This window comes from Gambusia affinis, linkage group LG19 (assembly GCF_019740435.1).
Source record: "Gambusia affinis linkage group LG19, SWU_Gaff_1.0, whole genome shotgun sequence".
NCBI classification, from domain to species: Eukaryota; Metazoa; Chordata; class Actinopteri; order Cyprinodontiformes; family Poeciliidae; genus Gambusia; species Gambusia affinis.
The window spans coordinates 1,267,854-1,285,256 of NC_057886.1; the positions used below are offsets into that span (position 1 = coordinate 1,267,854).

General features: G+C 38.7%; 1 protein-coding gene across 4 annotated transcripts; it reads left to right on the forward strand.

Annotated features, from left to right (window-relative positions):
• Positions 1–645: 645 nt before the first annotated feature.
• copz2 (COPI coat complex subunit zeta 2) lies at positions 646–15,535 on the forward strand. Of its 4 annotated transcripts, XR_006368989.1 has the most exons (11): positions 692–791; positions 5,899–5,967; positions 6,861–6,945; positions 7,522–7,613; positions 8,466–8,521; positions 9,136–9,213; positions 9,387–9,438; positions 9,675–9,783; positions 10,879–10,917; positions 12,630–12,662; positions 14,407–14,524. XR_006368989.1 is itself a non-coding variant. In XM_044099050.1 (10 exons), the coding sequence occupies exons 1-10, from the start codon at positions 774–776 to the stop codon at positions 14,452–14,454; spliced, it is 570 nt and encodes a 189-aa protein (XP_043954985.1). In that variant the 5' UTR covers positions 646–773; the 3' UTR covers positions 14,455–15,535. The 4 variants fall into 4 exon arrangements, 2 of the variants coding, with proteins under 2 accessions (XP_043954985.1, XP_043954987.1); XM_044099050.1 differs by lacking the exon at positions 9,675–9,783 and having other exon boundaries at positions 646–791; positions 14,407–15,535; XR_006368988.1 differs by lacking the exon at positions 12,630–12,662 and having other exon boundaries at positions 693–791; positions 14,407–15,535.
• The last annotated feature ends 1,868 nt before the right edge of the window (positions 15,536–17,403 follow it).

The window sequence follows — 17,403 nt, forward strand, 5'->3', positions numbered from 1 at the left end:
AAGCTGCATGAACTGTTTTTGTTGTTGTTGTTTGTTTTTGTTTTTGTTCAGGGTTGAACCCACACAGGTCATGGTCCAGCACACATTCACTCCTAAGGGAAAGTACAACAAAAAAAAGCTTTTATTGGCTCTAATGCCCTTTATCTTTTGATAGTGAATTGACAGGAAAGGGATAATGAGAGAAGAGGGAAGACAAAGGTCACCAGGCCGGGAATCGTCACAGGTTCAATTCCGCTCTATGTGTGGGTTGTGCTTAACCCTGCGCCACCGCAGCACCCCAACCTAAGGGAAAATTTACCATTATGTTTTTGGACTATGGAGAGGAAGTCGGAGTAGCTGGAAAGAATCCAGAGCAAGCAAATCCCATGCAGGAAGACCCCAGGCTGGGATTCAAACCCAGAACCTCCATTCTGTGAGGCAACAGTGTCAACAACTGCAGAATAGAATTGGCATTAAATACAGAAATTCTAATTAATCTGAAATGAATTCTTTAAATACAATAATTGAATAAACATAAAAATATTTTTTAAAAGCGGATATACACTAATGAATGAAAATATATTCATTTAGGCCTTCCAACTCAAGAGCAAAAAGAATCAGGAGATTCTTTTATTATGAAAGGCCGGAAGAGAGGCGGAAGAGGCGTGGCCCTGGAGCTTTTCTCTGTTCCACTGGTGGTTGTGTGCTCGTGGCTCCAGGTCGGGAGCGCGCGCCGTGTGACAGCTCAGGGCAGTCCACGTCAACACAGAGTGAGCGCAGCGGCGGCGACAGAGATGGACTCCTCGTCCCTGGTGAGCTTCTTCGCTGTTAAATCATCTGCGTTAGTGGACACGGACAGCAGCACTGCAGGCTGCAGTCAGTGTCCCGGGCATGTGTTGTATTAATCTGCTGGCTGTCGGTGGTGGACATTACAGAAGACAGTCTTGAATAAGCCAAGCGGGGGAGTGGACGAAGCTTGGTTGCATATTGTCCATAAGATTTTATTTCTTCCTCAGTTCTGACGGGATCTCACGCTATTCACCAAGGCCGATTTAATCAGGGCTTTCTCCATAAAACCGCAGTGTCGTTCGATTTATTTTTAATCCTATATTGGTCTAAAAATAGTATCCCTTGCTGGTTGAGAACTTCTCCGGGTGTTAACACCATTAGAATGGACTAGTTGATCCACAGCTGTTTTGTTTTATCTGAGCGCAACAGGACAGGCAGTGGAAGTCATGGGTCGATGTCTCCACGGAGCACTTTTAGAAAACAGTGGCTCCAGACACACGCACACACACAGCGCTGTGCATTTAATCTGGCAACTGTATTTCCAGCGGCTCTGCGTGTTTCAGTGCGTGTGTGGAGCGTGAATGTAGTGACGTGTATTCCAGGGTAGGTGCCACGTCCACCGTTCTGCCTCGCGCACCATTTCTTCAGCTTCACCCAGGTTTCTGGAGCTCATGTCTTCATTTACTGTCCAAACGCTCCGTCCTTCAGAGTGCAGAGCTGCATTATGTGGAACAGTTGGTAAGAAAAGTTCAACGCCAGGAAAGATTCTAGGAAATCGAATTTTCATTCCTCACATAACGTTTCCCATTTAACGCTAATCAGAGAAAAAGACCTTAAATCGCAAACCGCTTAATATGATAGAAAACGTACATTAAGTCAGATTTCTGCCCCAATGTGGCTCGTCAGGCTTTCCAGTGGCTTCTCACAACTTCGGGTTAAACCTATACTAATAGTATATAAAACAAATAAATAAAAAAAACAAAAAATAAAAAAAACCTGTAGATGTAATTTTATTGTTTTTTAATCCGGATTTACCTACATTTCTTCAACGAAATGACAACGCTGTAAAAAGAAATTTGTGTATATTTACATTTTTGCCTTTGAGCTGCAAACTATACGCATAAGTACTGTTCATTTAATAAAATTATGTTTGGTCAATTATTTATTTGCGGTGCTTGCTAGATATGTGGCACCGTTTGTAGAGTTAGTCAAAAATTAACAGCAACAATTTGGTTATCTAGTCTGTCATAAGAGAAAATAAGTTATTAATATTCCACCAAATAAAATGAATGTAACAGTTTCAAACTGAATATTTAATCATATAACTAGATATTTAGTTTTAAATATTTATGTTGAAGCTAAATATTCGATTCAAAACTTAATATTTAGCTCAGGGCGAAATATACATTGCAAATTCACCTGCCGATAACCGGAAATACACTGTCAAAATAAAAGCTGGGTAATCTCTATATAAAGTCATGATGGTGAGCTGGCGTTGTTGCTGTAAATCTATTGTAGCATCTTCATGGCCTTTAAAAGGCCTCGTCCTGCTTAAACTGAACTGTTGTACATGTCGAGAGGAGAAGGAACACTGATGAAGTGATGTTATAAGGAACACTGATGAAGTGGTCATGAGAAACGTGTTCGTTTGCAAATTCCAGCTTTTATTTTGGTAGTCCACTTACGCTTATCTACAAATAAATTTGCATATCAGTATTTAGGGGATAGTTTGATCTGTACAAGTAAAGAGAGGTTTCAGAATCGTATCTCAACATGAAAACTTCCTCCAGCCGTGTTTTTCTAGTGAGGACGGGTGGTGTGCCACCTCACACTGTCTCCACCGGAAATGATCAGCAGAGAGAATTTAGCAAGGTTTTCATCTCACATGCTCAACTCTGCAACCTAAAACATAAATGTATTTCCTTACAGTAATAATAACCAAAAATAACCAGACTGTCCAACAGTATAAAATGCTTTGGAAATTCAATTCAAATTCAAAAATAATTTATGGTGTTAACTGTGCCTTCAGCACATCATCACATCAAGGAGACGGGGACCCAGTTTCAATGCGTTAAATAGTGAAGTCAAGTCATGTTCTGTTTATAACAGAAGGTTACATACTTACTAGATTGTGTGACAAAATGCCACTATGTGGCTGAAAAACACATAATAATGTTCCTTTAATTAATGCATACGTGTTCACCGTATTCATTTCCTGGAATGAATGAATCTTATTCTTGCATTCACACACACACAGACTCAAATAAAGCGGTGGCGACTGTATCGAGTCACTGACTTGGCGGCAGTCCCTCATCCTGAACAAGCACGTGGAGACAGTGGAAAGGAATGATCCCATTTTTGCTGGGTGTGTCCCTATTTCAGCTCCCTGGATTGAATCTGCTCCAGTGTGTGGACGCTTGTTCATTTGGGCCAGTTGTGATGGAGCTTGGGCTCATCAGTTAGTTTTATGAATCACATCTGTTCTTTCAGGTTCTGTTGTGCGCTATACGTTATTCTCCCAACATTCCACTCTGTTTCCACACAAAGTGTCAGATTGTGTTTCCTTAGAACACTGTCTCTGATATACTGATGTCCCAACTGCGATATCCCAGTGTGCTCTTCTTACTGTGCCGCTGTTGGTCTGTGATTTGTTTGTGGTCACCACTGATTTGAGTAAAGCTCAAACAGGTGCTGCTGGAAGTCATCTATCTTCTGCCCTCTCCCAGGTCTGGTTCCATCACTTTAGCCTGAACTCTTTGTTTTAGCGTAAAACTCACTACTACAGCCTGGCATCAGACTACTGACACAGAATTTTAAAATTAAATAATGTTTTAATTACCAAAAAGAAATTAAAACATTGGCTAAGTGGTTGGAAACTTCAGCAGAATGGATTTTATTGCCAGGCCTGATTGTTAAAGGAAAAAGTCCAGGTCATATTAGTCATACTATATTAATGTTGGCAGTATGTTGAAAATTAGTGTTCATATGTCACTCTATTTTGTCAAACATCTCTTTAGAGTACTTGTTATGAAATAAATCTGCTCTGGAGGCCGATGTAAGCAACAGAAAAGATTTACTTTTGACTCCTTGCTGCTACAAATCAGAAGCATTTTGAAGGTAAAGAAAAGCTTCAGTGTTTTATGGAAGATAACAGCCTTCTCAACGTAAAGAAGAAACTGCTCCTTCAGCTGCTGAGGATGAAGCCAGCTGACTGAGTGAGGACACGCAGAGTGCTGCATGTTGCTTGCTGGATCTTGGATTAAAGAGTGGGTTGTTGTTGCTTGTTAGCATGGTCACAATTTTCTTCTTTTTTTGCTTTTCTGTCACACTTGAACATCTTCAAACTGATTTTATTTTGGATAAAAACAACCAGAGTAAATTCAAAAAGCAGTTTTCAGTCATGATTTCATTCATTAACGGAAAATAGCTGTGCAAGCCAACCTGACCCTTTGTGACAAAGAAAACCCTCACTTACTGTGATTAAACTCCATTTTTGAGAAAGCCAGGCTCATTTCCAAATCCCCAGGTTCTATTACTACCTCACTGATGGATCATTTGAAGTAGAACCTGTCTAAAGGCAAAAGTAGGGAAACAAGTCAGTGACATCTCTTAGTATAGAGAGTATTCCAAAGTCATTTCTATTTTGGAGAACCATTTTAGAGCCGTTATTCACAATGGGAGAAAACATGCAGCAGTGATGAACCTTCCAGACAGTCTGGCCAAACGGAGTAACTCCAAGAAGCCATCAACGATTCAACCAGCAGGTTGGACAGCAAACCAGAACAACATCTATGCTCTGCACACCTCACTTGCTTCAGTTAATGCTCGAGTTCATGATTCAAGACAGAAAAAGGAAATTGTAAATGAGTATTCCAGTTGAACACTGTGACCATGGCCTTCAGAGGAAGTGCTGTCCTTCTGAACTCGAGTCACTTTGGGTGGAGAGTCACCCAGTGTGGCTGTTCTCTGCTGTGCAGTTTGGATGTAAGAAGCACAGCAGCATTTGAACACTTCAGTGTTTGAGCTGAGTGCAGTGATGTGGCGTTTAGCTGATAATGCTGCTCACCGTTCAGTACGACTGGAAGAGAGGCACTTTCACAATGTCTACACCTTGTAAAATCCTGTCTGCGTGATTCTTTCTGCTCTGTCTGCAGGTCAGACTTTGTTCTTGCACTCATCTGTAAATGCCATAAAACTGCTCTTTTGATAATCATGCATTTTTCTTTTCTTTTTTTAGCATTTCCTGTGACTTTTAGGGAAAGAAATAATTCCTCTTTCTTGCCATAATTTCACTCTTGCTTTATTATCAATGTCAGAACATCCCACCTGCTCCAAGTTGTAAATATAACTTCATTTTGGTTCACTCAACATCTTTTACTAATGTACGTCATATTTAGTGCTTTTCTAATGTGAGCCCCTGAATATGATGGAGTTGAGGCTCAACGGATCCGTCATCTCTCTCTGCTGCTTTGACACTGTGGTTGAGTTTCTGGTCTAAGTTCTGTGATACACTCTGACTGTGAATCTCTGCTAGTCAGTGCATAACAGAACTTTGTCCCGTTCCTGAAGACTCTTCAGTAGGACAGCCCTCTAAATGATTTATTATGGAATGTTACTTTTCCTCGACCAGAAACGAATAAAAAAAACTGAGTTAGAAGCTCAAGCTGGAATGGATCCGACTGCATCAAGAGCCTAAATGAGATGACAGATGTCTGTCAGTAGCGTTAGCCTGTAGATGAATAACAGACCATTCAGAGCCGAGTATTAACTTCCTCCAGATGGATAACAGAGGCAGAACCTGAGACCTCAGAGGAGGCTGGTGGTTGTAGAACCAGCTAACAAATAAAAATAGTTTCATCTCTAATGAAAAAGACAAGCGTTACCTGGTTAGGAAAGGTCTAATTCACAACATGACCAGGTGTGAAATGAACTTAGCTAGAGAGCTAATATAATGTAGCATCAGAAAAACTGAAAAATATAATAATATAATAATATAATGTAGCATCAGAAAAACTGAAAAATATAATAATATAATGTAGCATCAGAAAAACTGAAAAATATAATAATATAATGTAGCATCAGAAAAAATGAGCACCTCTAAGTCAAACCTTTTCTTGTATGTCGTTGCAGGAACCCTCTCTTTATACAGTGAAAGCTGTTTTTATTCTTGATAATGATGGCAACAGACTTCTGTCCAAGGTAAGGGTTCAAATATTGCATTAAATTTTACATTATTTAGTAAAAAATATTGTTAGTTTATCCATTCACAACCATTCTACCTCCAAAAGATAAAAAAAAGATCACTTTGAGCTGATTGATAAAGTTGTTTGTGTCTGATAATGGGGTGTGGATGAACACTGAGCTGATTTTCTGACCTATCAGAGTTTGAACGCAGAACAAACCCAAAACCTGCAGATGGAATCAGGACCGGGTGAATGTGTGTCAGTGTTTGAAAAACTGCTGTCGAGTAGTTATTGTTCCTCTAATGAGAAGTTGTAACCCAGTGCTTAATTCATTTTGCAGCACCATGAGATTTTTGACAATTTTAGATTAATACATTTTCATATTTGGTGTTTCCAATATTATTTAATGCACTTTAAATAGTCCTCATGTTCAACCCAAATTTCGCTTTCATTACTATAGAAAATACATCTATTATGTTATAAAACTGAGATTTCATAAAACGGCACCAACATGCTTTTGATTATCATAATTATAAATGAATTGTAAAAATGAAGTGGGAAAAATTGTAAACTTTTGATAGAAATCCGAACCTTAAGTGGTTGATTTAAAAAGAAGAAAAATTGAGACAACAGAAGAAACCTTTTTGACCCAAACAAGTTCTGCTGTTGAAGAGCTGTACAGCCAATAATCGATCAACAACATGGTTGCCATGTTCCCCACCTGCAGTGAAATAAAAAAAGACTCCACTGAGCTCTGATTCATACTGAATAGTTAGAACTTTGATGGAGATCTCTCATTGTAAATCACTAATACATTTTATTGTCAAAATAGATTTATTGAAAAGCTAAGAACTGATTGATTTGGTGCCAGCACCGTTTTATCCTGTGATGTGTGTCTCTCTGTTGTAGTACTACGACCCCGAGCTTTACCCCACCATGAAGGAGCAGAAGAACTTTGAGAACAACGTCTTCAGCAAAACACACAAAGCAGACAGTATGTTTCTTTATTTTTGCATCTTCTGTTGTAACTTTACACCTCACACCTTCGTAGCCTTCAGTCCTGCTGTACAGAGGATTCACACACATCTCCAGTGTCGGCTGTCGAGTGTTCTGCTGCTGGTAGCCTGAAGCAGTTTGCTGGTACCTGCCAGCTGGGTCGTGTTTGTGACTCTGAGCTGTTGAATGGCACTAAGGAAGTGAAGCTGTTTGGCTTTGGGAGTGTGTAAGCAGGTTGAGTAGATGTTCAGAGAAACCGGATCTCCCTCTGCAGTAGGTTTTAGAGAATTCACAGCGTTGTTACCTGATCTCCACTCGCTCCCCTGTCCCCCACCCAGCATGCCACCCGTTGTTCCAAACTCCTCCTGTCCTCCTTTCTGCAGGCCCGTTTTCACCTTTACCTCCTGCTCTCTCCTCCTTCCGGTAGCTCCACCCATCCATTCATCCCTTTTCTCCTAGTTTCTCTCCTGCTTTCATTTCATTCTCCTATCACGTCTCCTTCCTTGTATCAAAGTTTTGATTTAAAGAATAAGTCATGAATCACGCCGACTCATCCCTTTCTGTGTATTTGTAGATGAGATAGCGTTCCTGGAGGGGATGACCATCGTGTATAAGAGCAGTATAGATCTTTTTTTCTACGTGGTGGGAAGTGCTCAGGAAAATGAGGTACAGTGATTTTAGCTTTTATAAGAACATGCTATATAACTGTTTTTTAAATCCTTTTTTTTTCCTGGGTGGAATGATTGGACAAAATACAACATCAATGATTTCTAATGAGTATAAGTGTCAATATTTTACCTACATGCTCAGATATATTCAGAAATTCACCAAAATCTTAGGTCATCTTCCCTAAGTAATAAAATCTACAGCATCTTTAATCTTTAAAATATTTGTTAACACCTGGTTAGAGACCTTAAGAAAAGGGAGGTGATATTTTTTCTTCACCAAAATGTAAAAGATATGTTTGAGATCACTGATTAGATGGACCAATACACAGAACTACAGGAAAAACCAAAGAACTCTGTGAAGATCTGAGAACTGTAGATACTCAAGCTTTAAGTATTGTGAAAATATTTCTTCATTTCTGTAGAAACTAAAATCTTTGTTTCAAACAATCAAACGTAGGTTATTTATTTAGCTGTTTGGACGAGTCGTCACTCTGCCAAGGTCTGGCAGAAGGACACTGAACTGTATGAACATTTCTGAACTTGCTGAGCGGGTATAATTGTAGTCATTGCCCATTAATATTTGCAGTTTTTTTCTTCTTTGAAAAAAATTATATTTATTGTTTTATTATTTCTTTCTAGAAAGGTAACAATTCAAATAAATCACCAAAAGGCATAAAAAAGTACCATGATGAGCAGAACTGTCAGAATACCATCTCATCACAAGATGAGACGATGAGTTTTGGAATTTTCTCTTGCTACATTTTAGCCTTTGGGCTTTTAAAAGAAAACAGTTTTGTGTGAAAAATCAATGACTGGTATGTTATTTAATATTTCCCTTTTCTGTTGGTAGCTGATGCTGATGTCCGTGTTGAACTGTCTGTTTGACTCCGTCAGCCACATTCTGAGGTGATTTTTTTTTAAATCTTTCTCAAATTCTTTTTGAAAATGAGGACAGTTTTAGTATATAAATGATGTCTGTCAGCAGGAACAAATCTTTCGTAGATGAAAAGCTAGCAGTGAGTGTAGAAAGTGTCCTAAAATGACCCAGAAGAACAGTTGTTATTTGTAATGGAGTTTATCGATTTCTGCTCTTTTATTGTTCCTCTTTCACTTGTTCAGTGACCTTGAGTGACTTGAAAGGTGCTTTCAAATAACATGTATTATTATTTATTATTTGTTTTATGTATTTACTGCTGAGTCCTATGTGTACTATGCATTAAAACCTGACGAGGCCTGCATGACCTACATGAACAGACTTTTGCAGCAACAGCAATGTTAGGATTATTCAATTCATATAACTTTATCTGTTCCCGAGGGGCCATTTTAAGGCACCAGAGTTGTACAATTAGACTAAATAGTTATAGCTCAGACAATAGAATTTATAAAATGTAATATTCTTGAACAGTATTCATGTCTTGGTCGTCTCTTCTGTGGTCTTAGTGTTGACTCCGTCTCTGTTTTGGTGGTCTTCATTACAAACTAGCAAGCATCAAGTTCTAACAGTTGCTTCTGTGCTGCAGAAAGAACGTGGAGCGGAGGTGTTTACTGGACAACATGGAGGGAGTCTTCCTCGTTGTGGACGAGATCATTGATGGGGGGTAAGGAAACGTTCACTCAATCGTCACTTTAGCTTTTGAGAAAGTCTTAATAGTAGGTAGATGTTGTTTCTCAAAACTCTGTATTCCTATTAGCTTTACTCTGTTGAATGATGAACAGTCATTCTGTTTGGCTCAAACCCTCTCCTGATTGGTTGTTTATCTTCTGTTGCCAGGGTGATTTTGGAGAGTGATTCTCAACAGGTCTTACAGAAGGTCAACTACAGGGTAGGAAGGCTATAAGTCATTGTAATTTAATATCATATTAATTTCAATGTTTTTCACTATTAGGTGATCAAATGGAACAGGAAGCACATCAACCGTCTAAAATCCCAGCAGCTGTTTAGCTTGTTTCAAAGAACTTTTCTATGATTAGCTGAAGTTTGCTACATTGTTTTTGGTGGCATCTTGTTTACCTTTGTGTCTCTCCTTCTCCCTGTCTCTCCTGTTGTGATTGGTGTCAGCTTATGTCTGAGCCAGCCTATGGCTTCGTCCTGTTTGATTACATCACCGGTAACCTAGAGGCACAGACAGACAGGAGCCAGCTGCTGTAGACAGACAGACAGACCCGGGGTGAGAGAGACTGACGGACTGAGAGTGAGAGGAAGACAGTTTGGGGATGGAAGGGCTTTAGCAATAACAAGATTCTGTGAATGCATGTTGAGAGCATGCAGAGTGACCCTCTGATTGACCTTGGTCAAAGTTTTTAAGTTTTGTTAATTAATAACTGGCACAGTCAACCATCCATCTAATAATGATGCTTCTGGACTGACTGACTGAATGGGAGAGAGAGTTTTCTTACCCCACAGGCAAATCATTAACATGCTAAAAACTAGACTAAAATGTTATTGGTTTCCAGTATTGGAAACTGCTGTTACTAGTTGTGTTTCCATTAACCATAAAATTGTGCAAATTGAAATGACAAAAAATACATTTATTTTGAAAAGACTCACATTTTTCCTTTAAAAAGTTGTTGCTCTGCCATAAGGTGGTTTTTCAGTTGTATCAAAATAGACGTATTTTGCCAAACTGCAATGGAAACACTTTATTCACATCACACAAGTCATATGATCAACAGCCAAATGTTACTACTGGAGAAACGACAAAGAAGACAACAGGAAGTGGTGTTTGTATTTTGGACATAGTGCAGCTGGCTCCACCAGAGCTCCTCAGCATCACAGTTCATAAAAAGCTGTGTGTCATCCCAACGGGTTGAATCCATAACCACTATGTAAAATCGTAGACTACAATTCCCATAAACGCTGCATATGTAGCCACTACCAAGCAGGCCTGTTGCTCCAACACCTGAATAAAGTGCAGACCTCTACTCTATTTGGCTGATAGATGACGAGTGTTAGCACAATGGCTCCATTCTAAATATGTCTCATGTAACTGTTGACATCAGCTGCTACCAAAGTCTTTAATGACTTATCCCATGAACAAGCTTATTGGGGTTATTTTAATTTAATTTCTTATTTAATGGAAATGCTGCAATTGTGAAATTGTGGTTTTTCAATATTAGCAGAAGAGACAAACATTTGCACACACTTGTAATGGAAACGCAGCTGCACATGGAATGGTGCCTGTGCTGATTTGTGTCGGCGCTGTGTGCCTGAAGAGTTGCTTCTGCACTTTCCTTCATTGACATGTGAATGTTTTCTTTTCCAGGCTGATGACAACCCACTAAGTGAACAAAGTGTGGCTCAGGTAACTCACACCGACCGTCAGGCAGCATTACTGCAGCTCCACCTCAGATCAGACAATATAAAGGAGAATATAATATCTGAAATTGTTTCACGTTGTTATTGTATCACATATGCAGTAGGTGTCAATGTAACTGTGCCCATCCCCAGCAGCCATTAGGTGAGAGTTTGGGTAACATCATGAACAGGTCCACTACTTCTTAGAGACACACAGGATTAATAACCTTCCACACACACTCATAATGAAAGATCAGTTTAAGCTACAATTTAATGCGACACCTGCTAAGCAGTGGACAGACAGACAGACAGACAGACAGACAGACAGACAGACAGACAGACAGACAGACAGACAGACAGACAGACAGACAGACAGACAGACAGACAGACAGACAGACAGACAGACAGACAGACAGAGCAGCTTTTGTCAGCTTGACTCCCAGAATTATTCTATGCAGAGGAAAGCAGCAAAAATGGCAAATATTCTAAAAAAATACATTTTATTTGAAAATCTCTACTAAATATAGGAATGTTTATTAAACTTTTGCTGAAGTCCATACCAAAATAATAAGTGGTATGGTATGGAGAACAGTTAGAACTTCAATTATCTATAAATAAGTTATGATGTTTTAGCATTAAGGATTGTTGCTGCTGCTCTGTTTTATGTTAAAGCACCTTGATCATGTTAAGCGTTTCTCCTTTAAAATTCTTATCTAAATATTTGAAAGTCTTTTTGTTTTTTATATCATCTCACTGGAGTCTCTTTCCTTCCCATGAGTGTCACTAACTGTCTTTGGTTAAACTCTAAAACAGACCAGAGGTTTGAAGGATTTGTCATTCTGTTTATTTTGAGGAAATTTCAATCAGTGACTTGAGGACAGAAAGTCCACTTTGTTTACTGATAGAATAAAGAAACTGAGACGATTCTGCCTCCGAGTTAAATGTCTTTAGTCAAATAAATTATTATAGGAAAAATACAAGATCCCGCCCACTTACAGTCCATGTCAGCTTCAAAGGAAATGATGAGGAGGGTTATGTCATCATACACTGATGACAATTTAGGAATAGATTCCAGAAATGTACCAATAATCTTTGAATACCTGAATATCACCAAACTATCATAACATAACATCATTTTACACTGTCAGGACATAATGACAGTTTAAACAAATATGCAAAAAACACATTTTTCTAAAAGTTACCTATTGTAACCCTAAGAAGATTAATTACTCCCTAGTATAATATTTACTGTATTTATGAACAAGTTCTATATTTAGGTTACCATTAAACTCTTCCTTGATGTTTCAACATGTACACAGACTAACAACCTCACCTCTAGTCAGAGAAATGCTGCCCTTATAAAATCTTTTTCTTTGATGCCATCAGCAGCATGAAACACAACCATATTCATCAGTCATGGATTACACTCACAATCTGTGTCTTTGCATTTCTTGCTCCAACAGACGACACATTACCATAGCATCATGCTAACTCTTTAACAGCACAAGCAGGCTTCACTGTGAATGCATGATATAGAAAAATATTTTCTGTTCTTGCTTAATAACTGCAGCTCTCAGAAAAACTAATATTCTCTCCTGATTTCTTATGTTTAAATTCACTTTAGCATGATGTTTGTTTTTACTTGTGATGATCTGTGTATTTGTACAATGTGTGTGTACTTGCTTTCTAAGTTTCTATTTCCTGCTTTAACTTTAACAGCACCTAACAGAGAAGCTGGCACTGACCACTAACGTAAGTGTGATGTCTTTACACCAGCCCAGTGTTTCCTGTCACTGTCCTGTTTCAGTCAGAGCTCCAGGCTTGGACGCTCTTCGGTTTTTTTAAGTGGTTTCATATAATACCGTGGCTCTAAAAAGCTTACACCTTGTTAAAATGCCACTCTGTGATTTAATAACTCACGCACACACCCACACACACATACACACAATAAACCATGTCAGAACCTAATGTTGTGTTATTTCTGTGCAGTTTAGTAGAAAAGTAAATCAATCTGTTAGAGGAACAAAAAATGGGAATACTCTTTATATTAGCCCTTTGTGATTTCATTTCAGCATCCAGTCTCCTTGACAGTATTTCCTCCTCTGCCCTGTAAAGGTTCTCCTGTTCTACTTGATGCTGAGGAAATCTGCACAGCTTTCTGCAGGTCACTCTGTAGACCTTCTGTTGAATTTAATTCTGCAAGGTCCAAAACTGGCTTTTCTCCTGGGCAGTGAATCTTTTGTTGATTGAGATTTATCATTGATTGTGCTGCTGGAAAAAAGATCCTTTTATCTTAAGCTGTTGAACAGACGGCTGAAGGTCTTGGGCCAAAACTGACTGATATTTGGAACTTTGACCAATATTCCAACTCTGTCTAAATGACCCAAAAGCAGAAGAATATAGAGTTCTGTTGAATTCTGTTGAAGTGTGCAGCATGGCAGATTGGGTGTGGAAAGTTTAGAAGTAATTAGTAAAGGGGATTATTTTACAGCACATTCCCTGATACTTTAACGAGGTTAAACACTTCTGACAGCCACTGTACTGAGTCAAATTGAAATTAATCATAAAATATTTGTAGTTATCATGTAAAGGCAAATAAGTCTTTGGTATCTCATTGATTATTCTTTGTCATGGTAACAAGTAATGTTTAATATCATTGTAGTTCTGCATCTTTTACTAACTGCAGCAACAGTGAAGTTGTTAAATTACTGTAGTGGCCCAGAGTTAGAGGGTCTTGGGGACCCTGGGGGCCATGGTAAACCAGAGGGTCATGGGGACTCTGAGGACCCTGGTGGCCATGAAAGCCAAGGGACTTGGACCATGAGCCAACAGGCAGGCCACTGGTCTGCTACTCACACACTCCTTACCTCTTAATCTACGCAGAGATTAGAAATCTCCTTCGAGGACAATAATCTTGGAGGTGAGGAGTAAACCTTTTAAATGAAATGCTGAAAAGACTTTTGATCTTTCCACCTGAGATCCGTTATTTTGGAAATGAAGGCAAAAAAGACGTTTTCAATCATTTCTTCTGTCTCAACGTGCAGCAGTCTCACAGGTGAACACACAGGTCTGACTGTGTTTCACTGCTTGCTGCCTTTTTGTGTTAACATTTTGCGCCCCCTGCTGGAACAGCATAGAACAACATTGTTTAAATATTTACTGCAGTTAAATGGAAGAATGAGTTTTGCAGTTATTTAGTCAGCAGCCCGTGCCAGAGTGTAATTGGATGTTTGGTGTTTTGGATCTTGCTGACTTCCTCCTCTAGTCACGTCTCTGCCTCAGAATGCCTCCGCTCAGCTGAAGATGGGGAAAAGTGTTAAGCAGAAATACCAGAAATGATTGTCCTCTAAATCCAATACCTCTTCCTGTTTGTACTGATATGAAGGCACGACACCACAGAAGTCCCAAACAGTTTGCCTGACCTCTTATGGTGGGGTTGTGGTACTGCATCACTCAGTCTCATTTTAATCATCTCCCTCTCTGTTCTTCTTTTTAGGTTTTGCAGTCAGCTAAGGAGCAGATAAAATGGTCCATACTAAAATGACCTGGGAAGAAAAAAAGACAAACAAAAGACAAAATGATTGATCAGTAAAAAAAAAAAAAAGACTGATCGGTTAAAAAAAAAAAAGTAAATATTTTCTGTCTCTAAGCTATTTTTGTAGGTCTATTTGGACAGGCCATCAGCTGACCTATCAGGAGCCAGAAAAGCATTCCTTCTGGTCTTTCTGTATGATGGCAGTTTGTTACTTTTTGTGTGAAGTGTATTTAAGGCTTTACTTTATTGTATTCTGTTTACAAGTGATGGTAGTAATGTAGACATGCGCATGATTTGTAGCAAGCCAAATGGTGCTGTTTGTTATAAAGGGACAAGCAGGAACAGAACCAGCAGTTCAGCATAAGGGTTCCAAACAGGAAAGACAAAATATTAATGAGAATTTTCAGTTACAAACTAAAGAATATTACATATGCAGTGAGGGTTTCTGTTTAGTTTGTTTTACCCACTGTCACATAAGCATGTCCGCTGTAAATCATTTTAGAGTCAGTATATTTGTCTTTCTATGGATAAACAAAAATACTGGGGATTAATAAACACAATGGCAACACACACATTCTGAATTGTCCTTCAACGTTGTTTTGTTTGAACGTGTTTAAAACTAAAACACTGAACTGTCCCAGATGAGGTTGGACTGTAGTGAACATTGCTCCAGTCGCCTCTTTCAACAGGAGTGACTTTTCATAAAAACACAAAACACAGTTTATGAAGGATTCTCTACTATAACACTTAATAACACAAAGTCTGCTGATAGGCTGTTTGGGAGTCGACACTCAACAGATGCACTGAATAAAAGATGCAAAACTGAAATGTCTCTTTTTTTTTATTGGTGTTTAAATAGATTTTTGATGTCAAGAAGTAAATAAAGAAGGTAAATCTAAAATGTGTACAAAGTGTTACAAAGAATGTCTGTTTTACCTTTACAGTGAGAAGTCAAGATGTTCATAGATACTAAATATTTTCATAGCTGGAAGTGGGAAAAATGTCACAATTGTTTTGGGCAGGATGTTACTGAAAAACTGCTTTCATCTGCAGTTGGTGATGCTAATAAACATGATTATACTGGTTTTAATCTCCTCACTTTCTCTTTTGATTATTACCCATTATTATGGCCTTTTTTAGGACAGTTTGGGGAAACTTCAGGAAATCTGGAAAAAGCAAACTCAAGAGCAGAACATGTGACACCTCTCAGCCAATCAAAGTCCAAATCTTAAGAAACTAAATGAATAGTTATGAGCAGTAAGGACCAATTAAAATCAGGGGGTTTGGTCATGAATGTCATTGGCTAAAGTCATGTAATGCCAGTCAGCACGTGACAGGGGTCCTCTAGCCAATAATCATGCTTCCACTTCGCAGCGATCTGATTGGCTGGATGTGTCTCCCTCCCAAAAATGATCCCACAAGCAGAAATAATCAGACCATTAATTCCTTGTTAACTGGAAGAAAAACCTTGTACAGATCAAAACATAACAGGGTAAATAACATTGTTTCAAAGTAGTTTATTCTGTTCAGAATCAGAACTGCCCTGTCTTTGATCTAAGATCAAATCTATTGCAACCTTAATCTATCAGGCTTTACTGGTCACAATCACTGCCTTAAATAGAAGAAATGACAGTCGGTACTCCCATTAGTGCCAATCATACATATGGGATGAAACATGGGCAAAGGTTTTGTGTAGGTATCTATTGATCTATAGATCAAAAATTTTTGTCGTACAAAAATGACAAAGAAAAAAGATCAAAAAGCAGTCAAATCCGAGTTAAAATAATCATGGACAAACTTTTAACTTTAAGCTTCACGGTGTTAGCATACCATCAATAGGAAAGAATAACACTGATAAAATAACAAACAGCCCTTAAAGACATAAGAAAGTTATACATTCCTTTAAACTTAAGATTTTATAAGCTTACACTGTTGTGCTTTTCTTCTATGAAATATGTATATTCTCAGTGTCAGGCTTAGCCTCAACAAACCCATGTCACTGCATCATATACTCTTTTAATTCCTATTTTATTATTAGGTTTCAGAACTTTAAAGAATGGCTATTTTAGAGCTGACTGGAAACTCAGTTTGAGTATTTTCAATTAATAAAGATAACCAAGTCCTGGATGAAACATAAAACAATAAAAACATCAGAAAATGATCAAGGTTACTATTTAAACATGTTTAATAAGACTCCAGTCCTAGAGCTGCTCTGCTGTGACCTGTGGACCAGTCCCTGCTCTAACACACCGGGATCAAATCAGTGCAATATGCAGGACACTGGAGAACCTGACTAACATTATTCAGACAGCTTATTTTGGACACAGTTAAAAGTTCTAAGACACTGTCTATCAAGGACTGGAATTGTTTAAGTCACTTTGTTTTGTTTTGCTTTGTTGACAATCCAGGGTATGAGTTGGTGATAGCAGCTCAGGGAGAACAAAGTCGGTTTTCTCTCTGACCTGCTATCAAGCTCTCAGCTTTCACAGATGATCTGTCTCATATTATGCTGTCACATGGTCAGTGTGAACAAATATGTAAAAACAAAACATTTTTGTAAAAGTTGCATACTGCAGCTTCAAGAAAAAAAAAGCTTTCCAAATCTGGCTTTATATGAAAATGTAATTTCCCATAAGCCTAATAACTGATTTTTGTACCCCTAGCAACAACATACCCAACATACATAGGCAACAGGCAACAGACTGGCCCCAACAGAGCCGGCTGGCATTATTGAAGAATTTAGATCCAACAATTGCCCGTGAGGCCTGCAGTGCTGAAAATGTTTGTCTGTTTTTCTTTGGTGACCTCCTGGAAGAGTCTCTGAGTCTACCCCTACCCTCCCAGGAGGCTTCACCAAGCTCTAACTATGGCTCCCTGGAGTCGCAGGTTCTGTAGGTTCTGTAGGTTCTGTGTGATTTCTCTGTTCTAAAGATCTGGCTGAAATCAGGACTGTGAAAT